Below are 13,766 nucleotides of genomic sequence, written 5' to 3'. Positions count from 1 at the left end.
ATAACTTCTAACGCATTTTATCAGCGCTAACTTCCACATCCCCCGTCTGCAAATTCCTGCCGCACTCAACAGGAAAAGTTATTGTTAAGTCTACGAAAATGTCACTTGCACGCACTAAGCACTTGATGCGACATCGTGCTCTCAAACCACGCTTTGCAACACTGACGAAAAAATGTTCATCGTGTGCTTTGCTTCACTTCTCTTGTGACGCGTCATTCATCCAGCATTTTTAGTATATCCAGCATAAATATATATATGTATGGGAGTTTGTCTGGCAGTCTGTCGTCGCCACTTCCCCTTGCTCCCCTTCTCTCATCAACATCTTGACTCTGTCCAGACACCGGCATGCAGGCGGAAATTATTGTCGACGGCATCTTGCATTTTTCCTTCTCTTTTCTTTTCTTTTGTGATGCCAAAACTTTTCGACGCCGCCACACAAAAAGTTGCCACACTTTGTGGCATGTTTTTCATTTTTTTCTTCTTTCTTTTTCTTTGCAATTTCTTCTGCTGCTGTGAAGCTTGATTCACTTGTGTCTGGCGGCGTAAACAGATTTATTTATTTATTTACTCCGATTAGATGGCAGGCAGGCTGGCAGCTTTATCTGTTCTATGTCAATTGTGAATGGGACAGAGTGGCAGGGAATCACCCTAAGCCCAAAACGTGTTATTCACCTGCCAAAATAGCAGAACCCAACCCCCCGAAAGTAATAATCGCACGTATCTTTACAACCGAACATAAAAAATGACTCACAATGATTCACAATTTGCAAAAAAGAAAACACGTCGATAAGATAACAAGCCATGTACATTACCTGCGCCTGTTATCTGATAAGAGTTTTCAGTCCAGAACGCGTATATATTGCCAATTGCTGCCTAACTGCGACACAGTATAACAATTCCAGTTGAGGAATTAAGACCTACAGCAAGAGGATAACAAGAGGATTCCAAATAACAAAAGACTAAGAATGTCGCCACCACCACACCACGATCGTCTCTTTGGCATCCACTTGGGATTGCATTTGGGCCACCATCACGGCCACCACGGACACCATCCGCCACCACCGCCGCCACACCACCACCATCACCACCACCACGGACCTCCGCCACCACCGCACTACGATCACCACCACCATCATCATCATCACGGCCCTCCACCACCGCCGCCGCACCACTTTGATCACCACTATGATCATCACCACCACCACGGACCACCTCATCATCATCATCATCACTGCTAAGGAATTGATGAAATGATGAAGCGATGAATTTTGTGATTTCCCTGTGAAGTGAATTCATATAACATAGTTTTACGAATTTTATTTATTTTATACAAAACTCAAGAAAAACCCATAAAAAATATAAAAACTCTTCAAAAACCCAATACAAATATGTGTTTCTTTTTAAATAGAAATTTGGAAGTAGAAATAGTGACATATTAAATGCTTTTTGTATAATAAATTACTACAAAATGGTTTTGTTACTTAAATTAAATAAATATTCAAGTACAAACTCATTACTTAAGATGTCAAAAGATCTAAACTTGTGATATGTGTCTAACACTTTATCTTATCTTTGAGTTTGCCTAAGGGAACCCAAACTAAAAGGCACAAAAGAAAGTACAACATTCTAAATATAAATCAATGTCAAAGAAAACTAATACAGTAAAAGTTACTTTCAATTATGAAATTAAAAACTGCATAATACAAAAAAAAAAAAATGGTGAAATTATTCAATATACAAAGAAGAAAAATAAAAAAAAATTGTGAATAGTGCATGAAATTCATACAAATATACATACTAAAATAAAGTATGCATCACATTAACATAGAATTATACTATACTTTACATGTCAAAGCAATCATTTTTAATGATAAATTTTATTTGTGCATTTGTCAAAATAAATACAAAATAAAAACTCACTTTGCCCACAAAACAAAAAATGTAAATATTTTCAAGCCCATTAATTCGAGGTATTAACAATTGCGCAATTGGGTATTAGTAATAGCTGATAATAAGCGTGACAAGAACGACATGATAAGATGGTAATCGGAATAATAAATATCTTATCTATATTCTACTCACAAATATAATGCGCAAAAAAAATAAAACATTCGCATATCCAATACACCAATAAAAGTGATTGGAAAGTGACATTGCTTTTGAAATGATAAACTATCATTCAATATCTATAAATATAATGATTTATGACATTTGATAAATAAGAATTTGCTATAAATATCAAAGCCTTTGTATTAGATAATTGAATGAATGCGTAATCTGAGCAAAAAACGAAGTATAATAAGCGGCTTATGGCGACCACATTGTGAATTAGCCACAGCGACAATTCAATTAGGTGGCCCGCGGTTAGAAGTACAAATATACATCAAAATATATGTATATACGTGTACAAAACTAACTACTGTAGCTATAACTGGGGCGAACGACCTAAGCATTGTTAAGCGCATAAATATAAATGAATTAAATATCAATGGCCCAGACAAATATTGGCCAATTACAAGCCATTAGAACTGTTTGTCACATAACACTAATTAGCAGCAGCTACAAATGTGTAATTTAATTTTTTTCTCCCCGAACTCAACTCGTGAATAAGTAAAGGGAGGGGAGGAGGAAACGCGTGAGGCAACTGTCATAAAATGCAAAATGTTGCCAATGGCGTGGGACGTTGATTCGACACCTGGAAAATATTGGTAATTAAAATTTGCCATGTTAGCCAGCTAAGCCGGTTCGTGGTTTGGCTCTCTGACGTTGTCTAATAATGTTGTAAAACATGTTGCCATTAAATAAAGCGACAGACATGGCCAAAATAACACCCCAAAGGCAACAGCAGCAGCAGCAACAACAACAACAAAAGCAGCACGAGCAGCAACAGCAGGCGTTACATTTTATTGACTTTATTGACAACCCAACGAAACGAAAAAAAAAGTCCAAATAATATTAATATATACCCCTCCATATATATATTTGTAAGTGACTGAATTTTAATCGAAACTCTTCGACGACAAGTTGGGCTAATGGCCAACGGTAGCATTTCTCAGCCTGTCTGGCTGTCAATTAACTATGAAAATTATTTGTGACCAACCCACTAAGCCAACGCGGCAAACCCGTCTAAATGCATTTTTGACAATTTTAAACGACAGACCTCAAATTGACGGCTCACTGCGAAAGTGAAACCTGTCACACACTCGCACAAAACTGGCCGTAAACAATTCACAACTCACATCTCAATTCATAATTGTCAGCGTATATTTTGTGTGTGTTTGCCGCTTTTAATTGAAATACTTAAATTATGTAGTTCAATTTCGAGCAGCGACAAAGTGAACTCGTCGTGTTGCCCATCTTAATTATTATTTGCATTTAATTACGACGTAAAAGCAACAACTGTTGGCAGTTTATAAATATTACTTTCAAGTGAAATGAATTGATTTCATTTTTATTCTCTGGAAAAATAAACGAATATATATTTTACTACTTCATCAGCGTGGTAGATTACCGTTATTTTAAAACAAATTAGCAGTTCCCCAACTTTAAGTTGGCAGTCATATTTTATAGCCATTAGATAATAACTCGGCAGCTCTTTTAATTTTGTTTTGACTAATCGAAAACGTTTTGTCTTTCATTTACTATTTCATGCTCATAAATACCACTTTATAGCAAGTTAGCATGCCCCCCAGCAATCCGAACTAGTTGACAGTCTTAATTTATTAGATGCAATAAACAAAAGACTTTGTCTCCCACTCTGCAATAAAGCAAGTTGACAGCATTGTTTAATTGGTATCATATAATAAGATATATAAGATAATATTTAACATATTGATTCAGCTATAACAATTTTATTGCTTTTTCCTTTGACACAAGTTGGCAGCTTTCTAACATATTTACTAATTCAAACTGTTTTCTCTTTTATTTTCAGGTATGTACTCGTAATTATTTCCCTAAGTAGCCGACAAGTACAAGTATGTATTGTATAATATTCATAATCTTACAATAGCTGAAAATAAAATTCATAATACAATATAATAGCCACAACCATATCTTCCATCTAATACAATACTTAAGTAGCTGTATGTGAGCAAGTCATTTGGGGTAATAACACGACACTAGAATATAATCAAAGTCAAGAGTAATTTCAAGAATTCAACTCATGACATTTGACCATCTGCGATTACATAAAACAATTTAATAAACCCATGAAAAATCAAAAAAATGCGATAACTGCGAACCAACTACAACTACAACAAGAGAAACATTGGCTCAAACTCACATGTGTGGCAATAAAAATTCCTTGAGTAAACACACACAGAGAGGAGTGAGCCCAATGATGGGCAGACAAACTGAAGGGAACTGAAAAACAAAAGCCATATCAACTACGCGTGCTCGCAACTATCTGGCGAATGTAATCAGCCAAAAACCAAAAGAGCAGCGAGAGGCTGAGAGCAAAGATCCCTGAGTAGCCACAACTCTGTCCCAGACATAGACTCAGAGTCAGAGTCAGACTCAGCGTAATGTCGCTTGTTAGTACTAATGATGGCTAACTTTCCGACATCTTCGCTTCTTGTGCCCCAATGAGCCAGCAGATGCTGAAACAAATAAAGAAAATAAATGGCATGCATAGAGCTAACAAAACAACGAAATTTAAATACTCTAACCATTCAAAAGAAATAGAAAGAAGACTGCTAATAAATATAGAAAACATATAAAAGGAGAAGATTTATTATATAAATAATGTAAATATATCACCATTCATAATAATATTCCCTATGAGGAATAATTCTTGCCATCAATGAATTTTCCTAAACAACAGGATGTGTAACGAAACATTTTGAACTTTTTTTCAAACAATAAATTTATAATAAATACTCAAATGATTTAGAGTAGAACTTTTAATAAACCATCTAGTATAAAATTTTTTGAACTTTCTATAGAAATAGTAAGACAACTTCAACACTTCGAATTTCAAGAATCTTTTGCAACTATTGATAAACAAAACTAAATTTATGTAAAGTTAAAAGCGATAGAATTCAAATTGAAATACACTTTCGACACTTTGGTTTGCCAAGTTGACAAGCCATCGCATATACCCATTTGGCGCCTAGGGCATGTCAAAGGAAAATAAATTTGTACAGCTGCGATAGAAGCGGCGCGATATGCCTCCAAATGTGCTTCGGCCTGGTCTGGCCAGGCGATGGCGATGCCGATGGCCATTTCGCATGTATGTCATAAATTGCCTATGGAAGCGCAGCAGCAGCAGCCAAACGCAGTCGCAGTCGAACAACAAGTTTTGTGAGGTTGCCCCGTTGAGCATTAGTTTCAGGTTGAGGTCCAGGTCCTCAGGTCCCAGGTTCCAGGTTTTAGCAGTAAAAAATTAATAGGCAGCATAATAAGCGGGATTTTATGACAAGCGTGCACCTTAACGCAGCAGTTAGCCACGCCTCAAAATGTTTCCCCCCCCCCGAAAAGTTCAGCCCAGTTTGTGCCGAAAGATTTCTCATGGCATCATCATCAAACAGCAACAGTCATTTGGCTTTAGCTTTGGCTGAGGTGAGGGATCAGTTGGTCGCGTAGTCACTTGAAAATTACGCAAATTGAAAGTTACATCGTTTGGGCTGGTGACGTGCCATGGCCAAAATGGGCATTAGGCCAGGCCAGGACAAGAGAAGTGTATGCTGACCAGCCTCCCTCTTTCTCTCTCTATCTCTCCTTTGTAGTTGTGGCCAAATCGTTTTTGCTTCACAAGTTAGTTATGAGCTTCGCATTGGCGCTACAAGATTCCGCTTTATGATAATTACACGCAGCTCCAGCATCGCGTCGCGTTGCTTTATTTATATGCAATTCAATATGTGTGAGCCAGACAGCAGCAGCGGCAGCAGAAGCTGCGGAAAATTGAAAAACTTTGCAGTGCGGGAAAATATATGGCCGATTATGTAAGAGCTTATGGTGGTATATCGTTATTGGGCGGATTGTCGGCATTGTGAGTTTATATAAAACGAGCTAATGGCTTTACGAGTTTAATTGAAATGAGCAGCGGGGAGGTGAATGGAATGTGTGAAGAGAGAGAGAAGCCGTGGCAGCAACAAGTGGCAAGCTTAACTATCATAACAAATGATGAAAGCGTATTTTCAGGATTAAAATGATTCAGATACATTTTTGCAGGCATAACCAAGTTTATCTCTACCAAACAATAAATACGAAATTTTCAAGAATTTGTTAAGATTCATGCAAACGAGAAAATATGTGCTTAAGCCATTTTAACTCAATAAAATATTGTTGTCAAGAATAATAAAAATAAATAAAAAGACTTATTTGTGCTTGGGCCAATTTAACTATATTAAATGAATGGATAAAAAACCATGAGCATTTTCAATATAAATATTCACAAACGTTTCTCAGATACCTTATATTGGTTTTATAAAAATTTAATAAAAAATATAAATAAACTGGAAATAAAATAATAGTTAACATAAACTCTAATAACACCGCTTTGAAAAGGTTTGAATCTCAAACGTTTATATTGATTTTATATAAAAATAAAATAGAAACAGAAATGAGCTGAATAATAGTTAACATAAATTCTTAAAAGACAGCTTAGAAATGGTTTCAAATCATTGAAAAACAAAGGCTGTAAATTCTTTATATGGCTTTGAAGTTAGAAGGCAAAATAAGTAGAAATTAGTCTTTTCTCAACTATAAACACAACCTATGTAAAGTTTTTTTTTAGTATCAACAAATAAGGCTAACACGAAAAGAAAGCTTCAACTTTATAGCTTTTACATTTCGAACAAATTAATGGCAGTTCCAAGCGCATTTCCTGACTACAAGCATAGCCTCAACTTCAACAAATAACAGTAACTAAAAAGACTTAACGAACAAACCAAGCAGTAAAAAGAACCATGAGTGTATATCTAACAGAATATAAACCAAACAGTGCCTTGGGCACACTCGCCTTCACCTTGGCCATATAGAGAATTTATAGCAGAGGGACTTATACGACCTCCAAGCTTCGTGGGCTGCGTCTCGATGCAATGATATAACCATAACAACAAGTCGCATAATATTCATTAGAAGTTTATGACAGCCTACGCTCCAGCTTAGTTGTAAAACCAACTTTTATGTCTAGGAAAATAGATAAACGACATCGAGTCAAACGCTATATCCAAAACCAAAAATAAAACTGTAGAATCATAAAAATGATTAAGTGATAACTTCAAATGGTAATCGATGGCGCGGCTCAGTTTTTGGTAGCGAACAATGAACCCGAAATGTTTATGATGGTAATTATAGTAGTTTTTAACAATGAACGACACCGAAATCTATTAGTAAACACACAAATGATGAGAAATTGAATCGACTAGAGAGAGATAAAAAAGAGAGACGAAAGAGCTGCCATAAATCATGCACCATCGATGAGGGGATCATCCAAATGCGGAGACACTTGTCAATGCCATTTTCGATGTCTGGCCAGCCATAAAAAACAACCGAAACCAAAACTGAGTCTGGGTTTTGATATGTAAATTAGCTACAAATCGAAATAAAACAGCCCTTTTCTCATCTTTCTCTCTCTATTCTGCTGTTGTTGTCTTGAGGCCCTATGCAAATGGATTGCATTTGCAGCTTTGCATTTTAGATCTGTGGCCTGCATTTTTATTACTTGTCAAAATACGACAAAATTTATGGCAGCTGAGCAATATTTTTAACGCCAAAAGCAGCGCAAAAAAGAAAAATTCAAAGGAAATATTCAGGCGCACATAAATCATACAACCGGAGTCGAGACTCCAAAACTCTGGAGCCGAATCTGAATCTGATGTTGATGCTGCTGCTGCTGCAGCAAAAGACAAAAAAGGAACAAAAAAATAAAAACACAAATGCGGCGCATAAAAGTCATAAAAATGAAATTAGCCATACAACGAGGCTGGTTGCGAGGCAACTGGAAGCGAAAATCTCATTTCCCGGGGCAAGCGAAACTTGTCGCGCTAGATTGTTAAGTGGTGGAGGAGGGCGACATTAAATTTAATATAAATTTAAATTGCGCTACTTAACACGAGACAGCAGCATTTTGGCCCTCGTTATGGTTAAACAAACTTTTTCGAAATCAAAGCAAATGGAAACAATTGTCACCATTGAAGTTGGATCGCATTACATAGAGAGTTACATTAATAATTCTTCGAATTTATTGGGAAAAAGGAAATTGTGTACTTGCCCTACGCTGTCCTGCCACAAACTGTGTTGCCAAAAACTTCATACACACACAAGAAAAGAACAAAACTTCAAAAGAATGCGGCAAACTATCCGCACAAAGTTTGCTTCCCCCTCTTCAACCACACATAATTAAGACTTCTTCGAGGAGCTGAATTAGTGGAAATGAGCTAATGAACCAAAAGTTGCGCCAAGTAAAACTTCAAAGCTTGAAGCAACCATGAAACTACTCATCAAACGATAGACAACACCATCTGCCATTCATCTTCATTTTGTGTTGAGGCCGCCGCCGCCGCCGCGATCATTTCGAATGTGTCTATTCCAATGGGAACTCTCTCTCTCATTCACTCTCTTCTCTCCCTCGAAAATTCTAAGAAAATTTCTGCCTCGGTCGGTGAATATCAAAGACGACGGCGACGTTTGCCCACAAAGAAGTCAAAGCAAAAAAGGCCAAACAATTTTTGCTTTCATTTGAAAAATGGCATTAAACTATTTTGCATGAAACCAGACGTGAATCATTGAGAGATTCGCTTCGGCATGTGTGTGGTGTCATTGCTACAGTGGACACTCGGAGTGTGCAACCAACATTTGCATTCTCCATTTACTCCAAAGATCTTTGCCGTCCACTATCAATTGTTGTCATTGTTACAGTAAAGTCGTTAATTGACGAACCATTTGCATGGTATTTTTCTTGTTGAGATCCATTCCTGCTTCACTCTATCAACGCCACAGTCTATCATTGACTGACTGATGAACTATTTTGTGGTAGTCCATTTCCTTCTCCCTCTGTCTCTCTCTCTCTCTCTGTGTATCTTATTCTTCGCTCTGTTGCGTTTCGCTTTGATCTTTTTTTAATAGGAAGCGCCCGAGTTGTTGAGTGAAATTTATGGGCGATGAAAAATGCAAGTGATTTAAAAGCAAAAAGATACTTACTTATACACAGAGCCTTTGGGGCGTATACGTAATCGGGGAAACATTAACACACAACAAGCCAATTAATTGAAAGCAAATTGGCCATTAACTAGCCAAAAACGTTAAAACGATCCCCGAGAGATTAACCGCAAGTGTTCATCAACACCAAAAAGCAGGGAAACACAAAACAAAAGCAAAAGCGAAACGCGTAAACAGCAGCCAAACAAACCAACGAAACGATCGATCGAACGATCGATCTCGATGAAACGATCAATGGAACGAGCCTAAACGAAACTCGGTTACAAACTCGGCTAGCGATCGATCGATTGATTTCTAAATGGAGAAGACGAGAAAGAGAGAGATAGAGAGAGAGAGGGCGAGGGATATACTCATACTACGTTACAAGATCGCTTGATCAACATCAAACAAAACGACCCGCTCAATGGCTTGATTAATGTGCGCCACATCAATCAGAGAGCTGCAGGCACATCGAGACTGAAGGGGAACCGCATAAAATAAACATAACAAACTTTAGCGAATGTTTAAAGTCGCCCATGAGCACACAGAGGGGACTAGATATATATGTATATATATATCTGGCTATGTCTGCTGCACCCACACACAAATTGAGTTCAACTCGTTGTGGTTGATTTTTTTTTTTGGGCTCAAAGTCTTGTCAAAATAAATGAGCCAACATAAATCGAGCATTGGCTAGAGGTACTATAAATTCGAATTCGCATTCGTACTACGACTATATCCAAAGTTGGCTTTCGATCTGCAACAAAAGCAACCAACAAAGTGACGACTGATCGAATCAGCATGGCCAAAAGGAAAAAACGCCAAATGCAATGCCCACAAATAAACAACGAGAACAACACAAACAGCAACAACATCAGCAGGGTTTTGCTTAGTTTAAAGATCACGATCTTTTGCAGCTCCATGGAGCGTTTGCCGAAATGAGCAACAAACACAAAACAAACCGAATGAAACAAAGCAAAACAACAACAACAACAAATCACGTTTGTGATCTTGACTTTAGACACCAAGAAGACAAAAAGCCTACAGTTGAAAACATGCAAACAAAAATAAAACTCAACTCGGCGATACTGAAACGGCTTTAAAGCGAAAGAAAAGTCATTTAAATAGCCGGCTTTAAGAGTTGGCGAATTTAAAGGGAAACATTTGTTTTCAAACCGATGACGCCGCAAGCAGCCCAGAGGCGTTCAGTGTGGCACGAAGGGAAACGCAGGTGAGACTGCGAAAATTAAAGATATAAATGGGGAATGAGATCATTTGCTTTTTAGGAAATGAGAATTTAAGAAATGAAAGAATGCAAATAATTTAAATTATTATATCCTCTCTATATAGTTGCACATATTTGGACAATGGATTTAAATTGGTATTTGCTAAATTCAAATTATTTATTTTTTTAAATTCAACTTTTTACGATAATTAAAATATAAAATGGTATAAAAACTTTTGCTAATTTTATGTTATTTAAGTTTCGATTTTTTATATTATTGAAATATTGTCATTAATTGACATTTGTTAAATTAATTAATATTTTTTTTAATATTTTAAATCATTCGAAATAATGGATAAGACATCTAATTTCTTCTCTGCATTTTAGTTTTTCAATCTTATACAACTTCTCGAACATTTTTAATTCCTCCCAAGAACATCACTAGAGCGTTCTCAAAATGAAACCTATTTCTAATTTTATGACTTTTGCTTTGTGTGTTTAAAGTCAGCTTTCTTTCTCAGACCCCCATTGAGAGCGCCTCTGTTGCTTAGGCCTAGACAAGTTCTACTTGTTTGGTGCTCTTTTGTGTTTGTAGCTATTTGTGTTGTTCTTGTTGTGGCTACTTATTCGTGAGCTGAGTGTATTCTATGTGCTGGTGTGTGTGTGTGTGTCGTGTTCATTGTTGTGTTTGTTGTACTCTGGCTACACATGCAAAGTGTTGTTTTTGTTGTAGTACCTGCATGTTGTAGTTGTTGTGGTTGTTGTTGTTGCTGCTGCTCCGATTTGAGTTACATGACAATGAGCAGATAGGGAGCTATTGGGGTCTGGTCTTTGCCTCAGCTTGCACAATGGCAATGAGTTCATCGGGCTCTTTTTTTTGGGGGGCTTTGCCTCTAAAAATTTCTGATTGGAGTCTGTTGTTTCCTACTCCATTGTTGCTGTGGTTGTTGTAGGAGAGTTCACATCGAACTTTTTGTGGTTGCCTTTTGAGTGTGTGCAGAGAGAAGACAGAAAAGAGGCAAACACGAAATCTTTGGCTTCCGTCTTGACAACTCACTAATTCTTCAATTGTTGAGCAACTTTCGAATTGAATTTTAGCCCCTCGTAACTCGTAGCTCGTAACTTGTAACCGGTAACTGGGGTTACCTGGGTAACAACTAAGTCAGCAGCTAACACGAACGTATTAATAAATAATGTGAATATCTTTTTCTTTTGGCCAAAAAGGTCTCAATTTCCTCACTCTGTTGCAGTCACTCTCAACTCAACTCTTGGCATTAATTTGGCATTCAGAGTGCATTCCCTTTCCCTCGCAGTTTGCCTAATTAAGGTATCCATTGTGGCATCCCTTGGGGAGTTGCAGCAATTTGCTTCAGTCTCGACTTGTCTCCTCCTTCCTGACTCCCTCTCTGACTCTGCCACATACATCATTTTTATAATTTACGTGTAATGCATAACAAAAGCCCAAGTAAACAATAAATGTATAACAGCAGCAGCCACAACAGCAACATCAACAACAGCATGAAAACAAATCTAATTTTGAGAGCATTTCCCTCAACTCACCGCAAAAGCCAACACACAGACGGTAGCTCATCAATTTTCCACGTGTGATTTATTAACTAATTTTCCTACACATTTAAATGCGCATTTCACGCGGCACGTACCAAACTGAAGCCTCACACAACAACCAACAACCAACAACCAAAAAAAAAAAACAACACGAAAGCGAGAAAAATACGTGGAAATTCATTAGCAGAAATTGTTGCTTTTCTTTCATGTTTCTTATGGTTCACATTATTGTTCGACTCACCAAGTGAAATATGCGCAAAAAATGAGCCCTGCCACTGCAAAAATGTTTGCGCATTAATTACTTTTCGATTCAGCCCAAGTGCCTTGGCACAGTGCCTCAGCATAAGAGACCCACTAATTTGTTACGAAAGAGGAAGCAAACAGCGTGTTTTTGGGAAAATGTGAGAGAGAGGGCGCAAAATATTATTAAGGATTATTTAAGATTGCAGCCATTACATTATGAGCTTGTGGTGCTGGTGAAAACCCCACTAATTTGTTATGAAATGCAGGCTGGATGGGAATGTAGTAAATGGGCATATTAATACGTTGAGGGTAAAACTCTTTCGGAACTAACTAGCAAAGGCAACGCGGGAATTTTATAAATATGTACTGAAGAACTCTTCTAGCGGAAATATTTTATAAGTAGTGAAATTCTGTAAATGCAATTTCAGACTAGCAATTTGCTAGTAAAAGACGAGAATGAATTCCATTATTAAGAATTTTTACAATTTTCTAAATGTTGTTTAAAAAATTGTATATTCTTTTTTGGCTTTAGTGGAATATGAAAACAATTTAACCTCATTAAGACCAACAATGAAAAATATTCTGCATATTTATCTGAATTTTGTTAAATGGTATTTTAGACTGTTTATTGCTCTCGCTTATGCAAAGCCTATTAAAGCTTTTTATGTACTTTTCGACTAGAATATAGAAAATAAGATTTCCATCTTTGGACTAATACAAAAATGTTCTCTACTTCTCTTAAGTATAATAATAATTGTTTTATGTTAGTATTTTCTAGTGGAATATAAAATAGAATCATGCAGACTTAAGATGAATCATATCTATTTTAATATATATAATAAAAAATAAAAGATAATTTAATGGAATTTTAGACCAATATAAAAAATTATTTCACCACTCTTAAATATAATAATAATATTATATTATATGTGAATGTTTAATAGGGAAATATAAGATAGAAGATACCATACGGAAGACTAAAGATTATTCATAGTTATCTGTATAATTTCAGTGGTATTTCAGACTGATAGAAACTTAGTTTAACTCTTAGATATCAACCACTTCAATAGAATATGATATTTATGTATTTTCAAATAGAATATTAAATGCAGACGATACCTTCATTAAGAGTAAAAATTGAGCTATGCATCGCGTTTGCAAGCTTGTTGAAGTTGCACAAAGTTATCGCCTCGATATGAACCCATTTAAATGCCAAAGCTGCCACAAGAGGCATGCAACCAAGCAGCTAGAAGCAAGACTTCATGTTTACCTTCTGCATACAACATTCTGGCGACATCTACATGGCCATAACTTGTGCACATGAGCCAGCGCAAAGAGGTGCCAGCCACTGTTAGCAGGAGTTAGCACAAACTTTGGGAAAGTGTGGAGAAGTGGGGGTAGATGGAGAGACAGCGGGAGAACGGAACATCGGAAAAATGCAAGCAACCAAATTTGCTTGACATTTACAATGGCCAAACTGGCCAACTAGTTACTGCCAAGTTGGCAACTGGCTTACGAGTGGCCAATTGACTCGCTGTGTGATGTGCCCCTGGACGGTTGGACTGTGAACTGTGCGGAGTGGATGTGTTTG

General features: G+C 36.9%; 2 protein-coding genes across 2 annotated transcripts in view; both read left to right on the top strand.

Moving 5' to 3' along the window:
* The window catches only part of LOC132789013 (frizzled), a 121,754-nt gene that overhangs the window by 70,069 nt on the left and 37,919 nt on the right, over positions 1–13,766 (top strand). The window lies entirely within an intron of this gene.
* Positions 876–1,390, top strand: LOC132790224 (histidine-rich glycoprotein). Its single transcript, XM_060798687.1, has one exon. It carries the CDS (start codon positions 966–968, stop codon positions 1,236–1,238), a length of 273 nt encoding a protein of 90 aa, XP_060654670.1. The 5' UTR covers positions 876–965; the 3' UTR covers positions 1,239–1,390.

The sequence above is a fragment of the Drosophila nasuta genome, chromosome 3 (assembly GCF_023558535.2).
Source record: "Drosophila nasuta strain 15112-1781.00 chromosome 3, ASM2355853v1, whole genome shotgun sequence".
NCBI classification, from domain to species: domain Eukaryota; kingdom Metazoa; phylum Arthropoda; class Insecta; order Diptera; family Drosophilidae; genus Drosophila; species Drosophila nasuta.
This window is presented reverse-complemented; position numbering and strand designations above follow the sequence as displayed.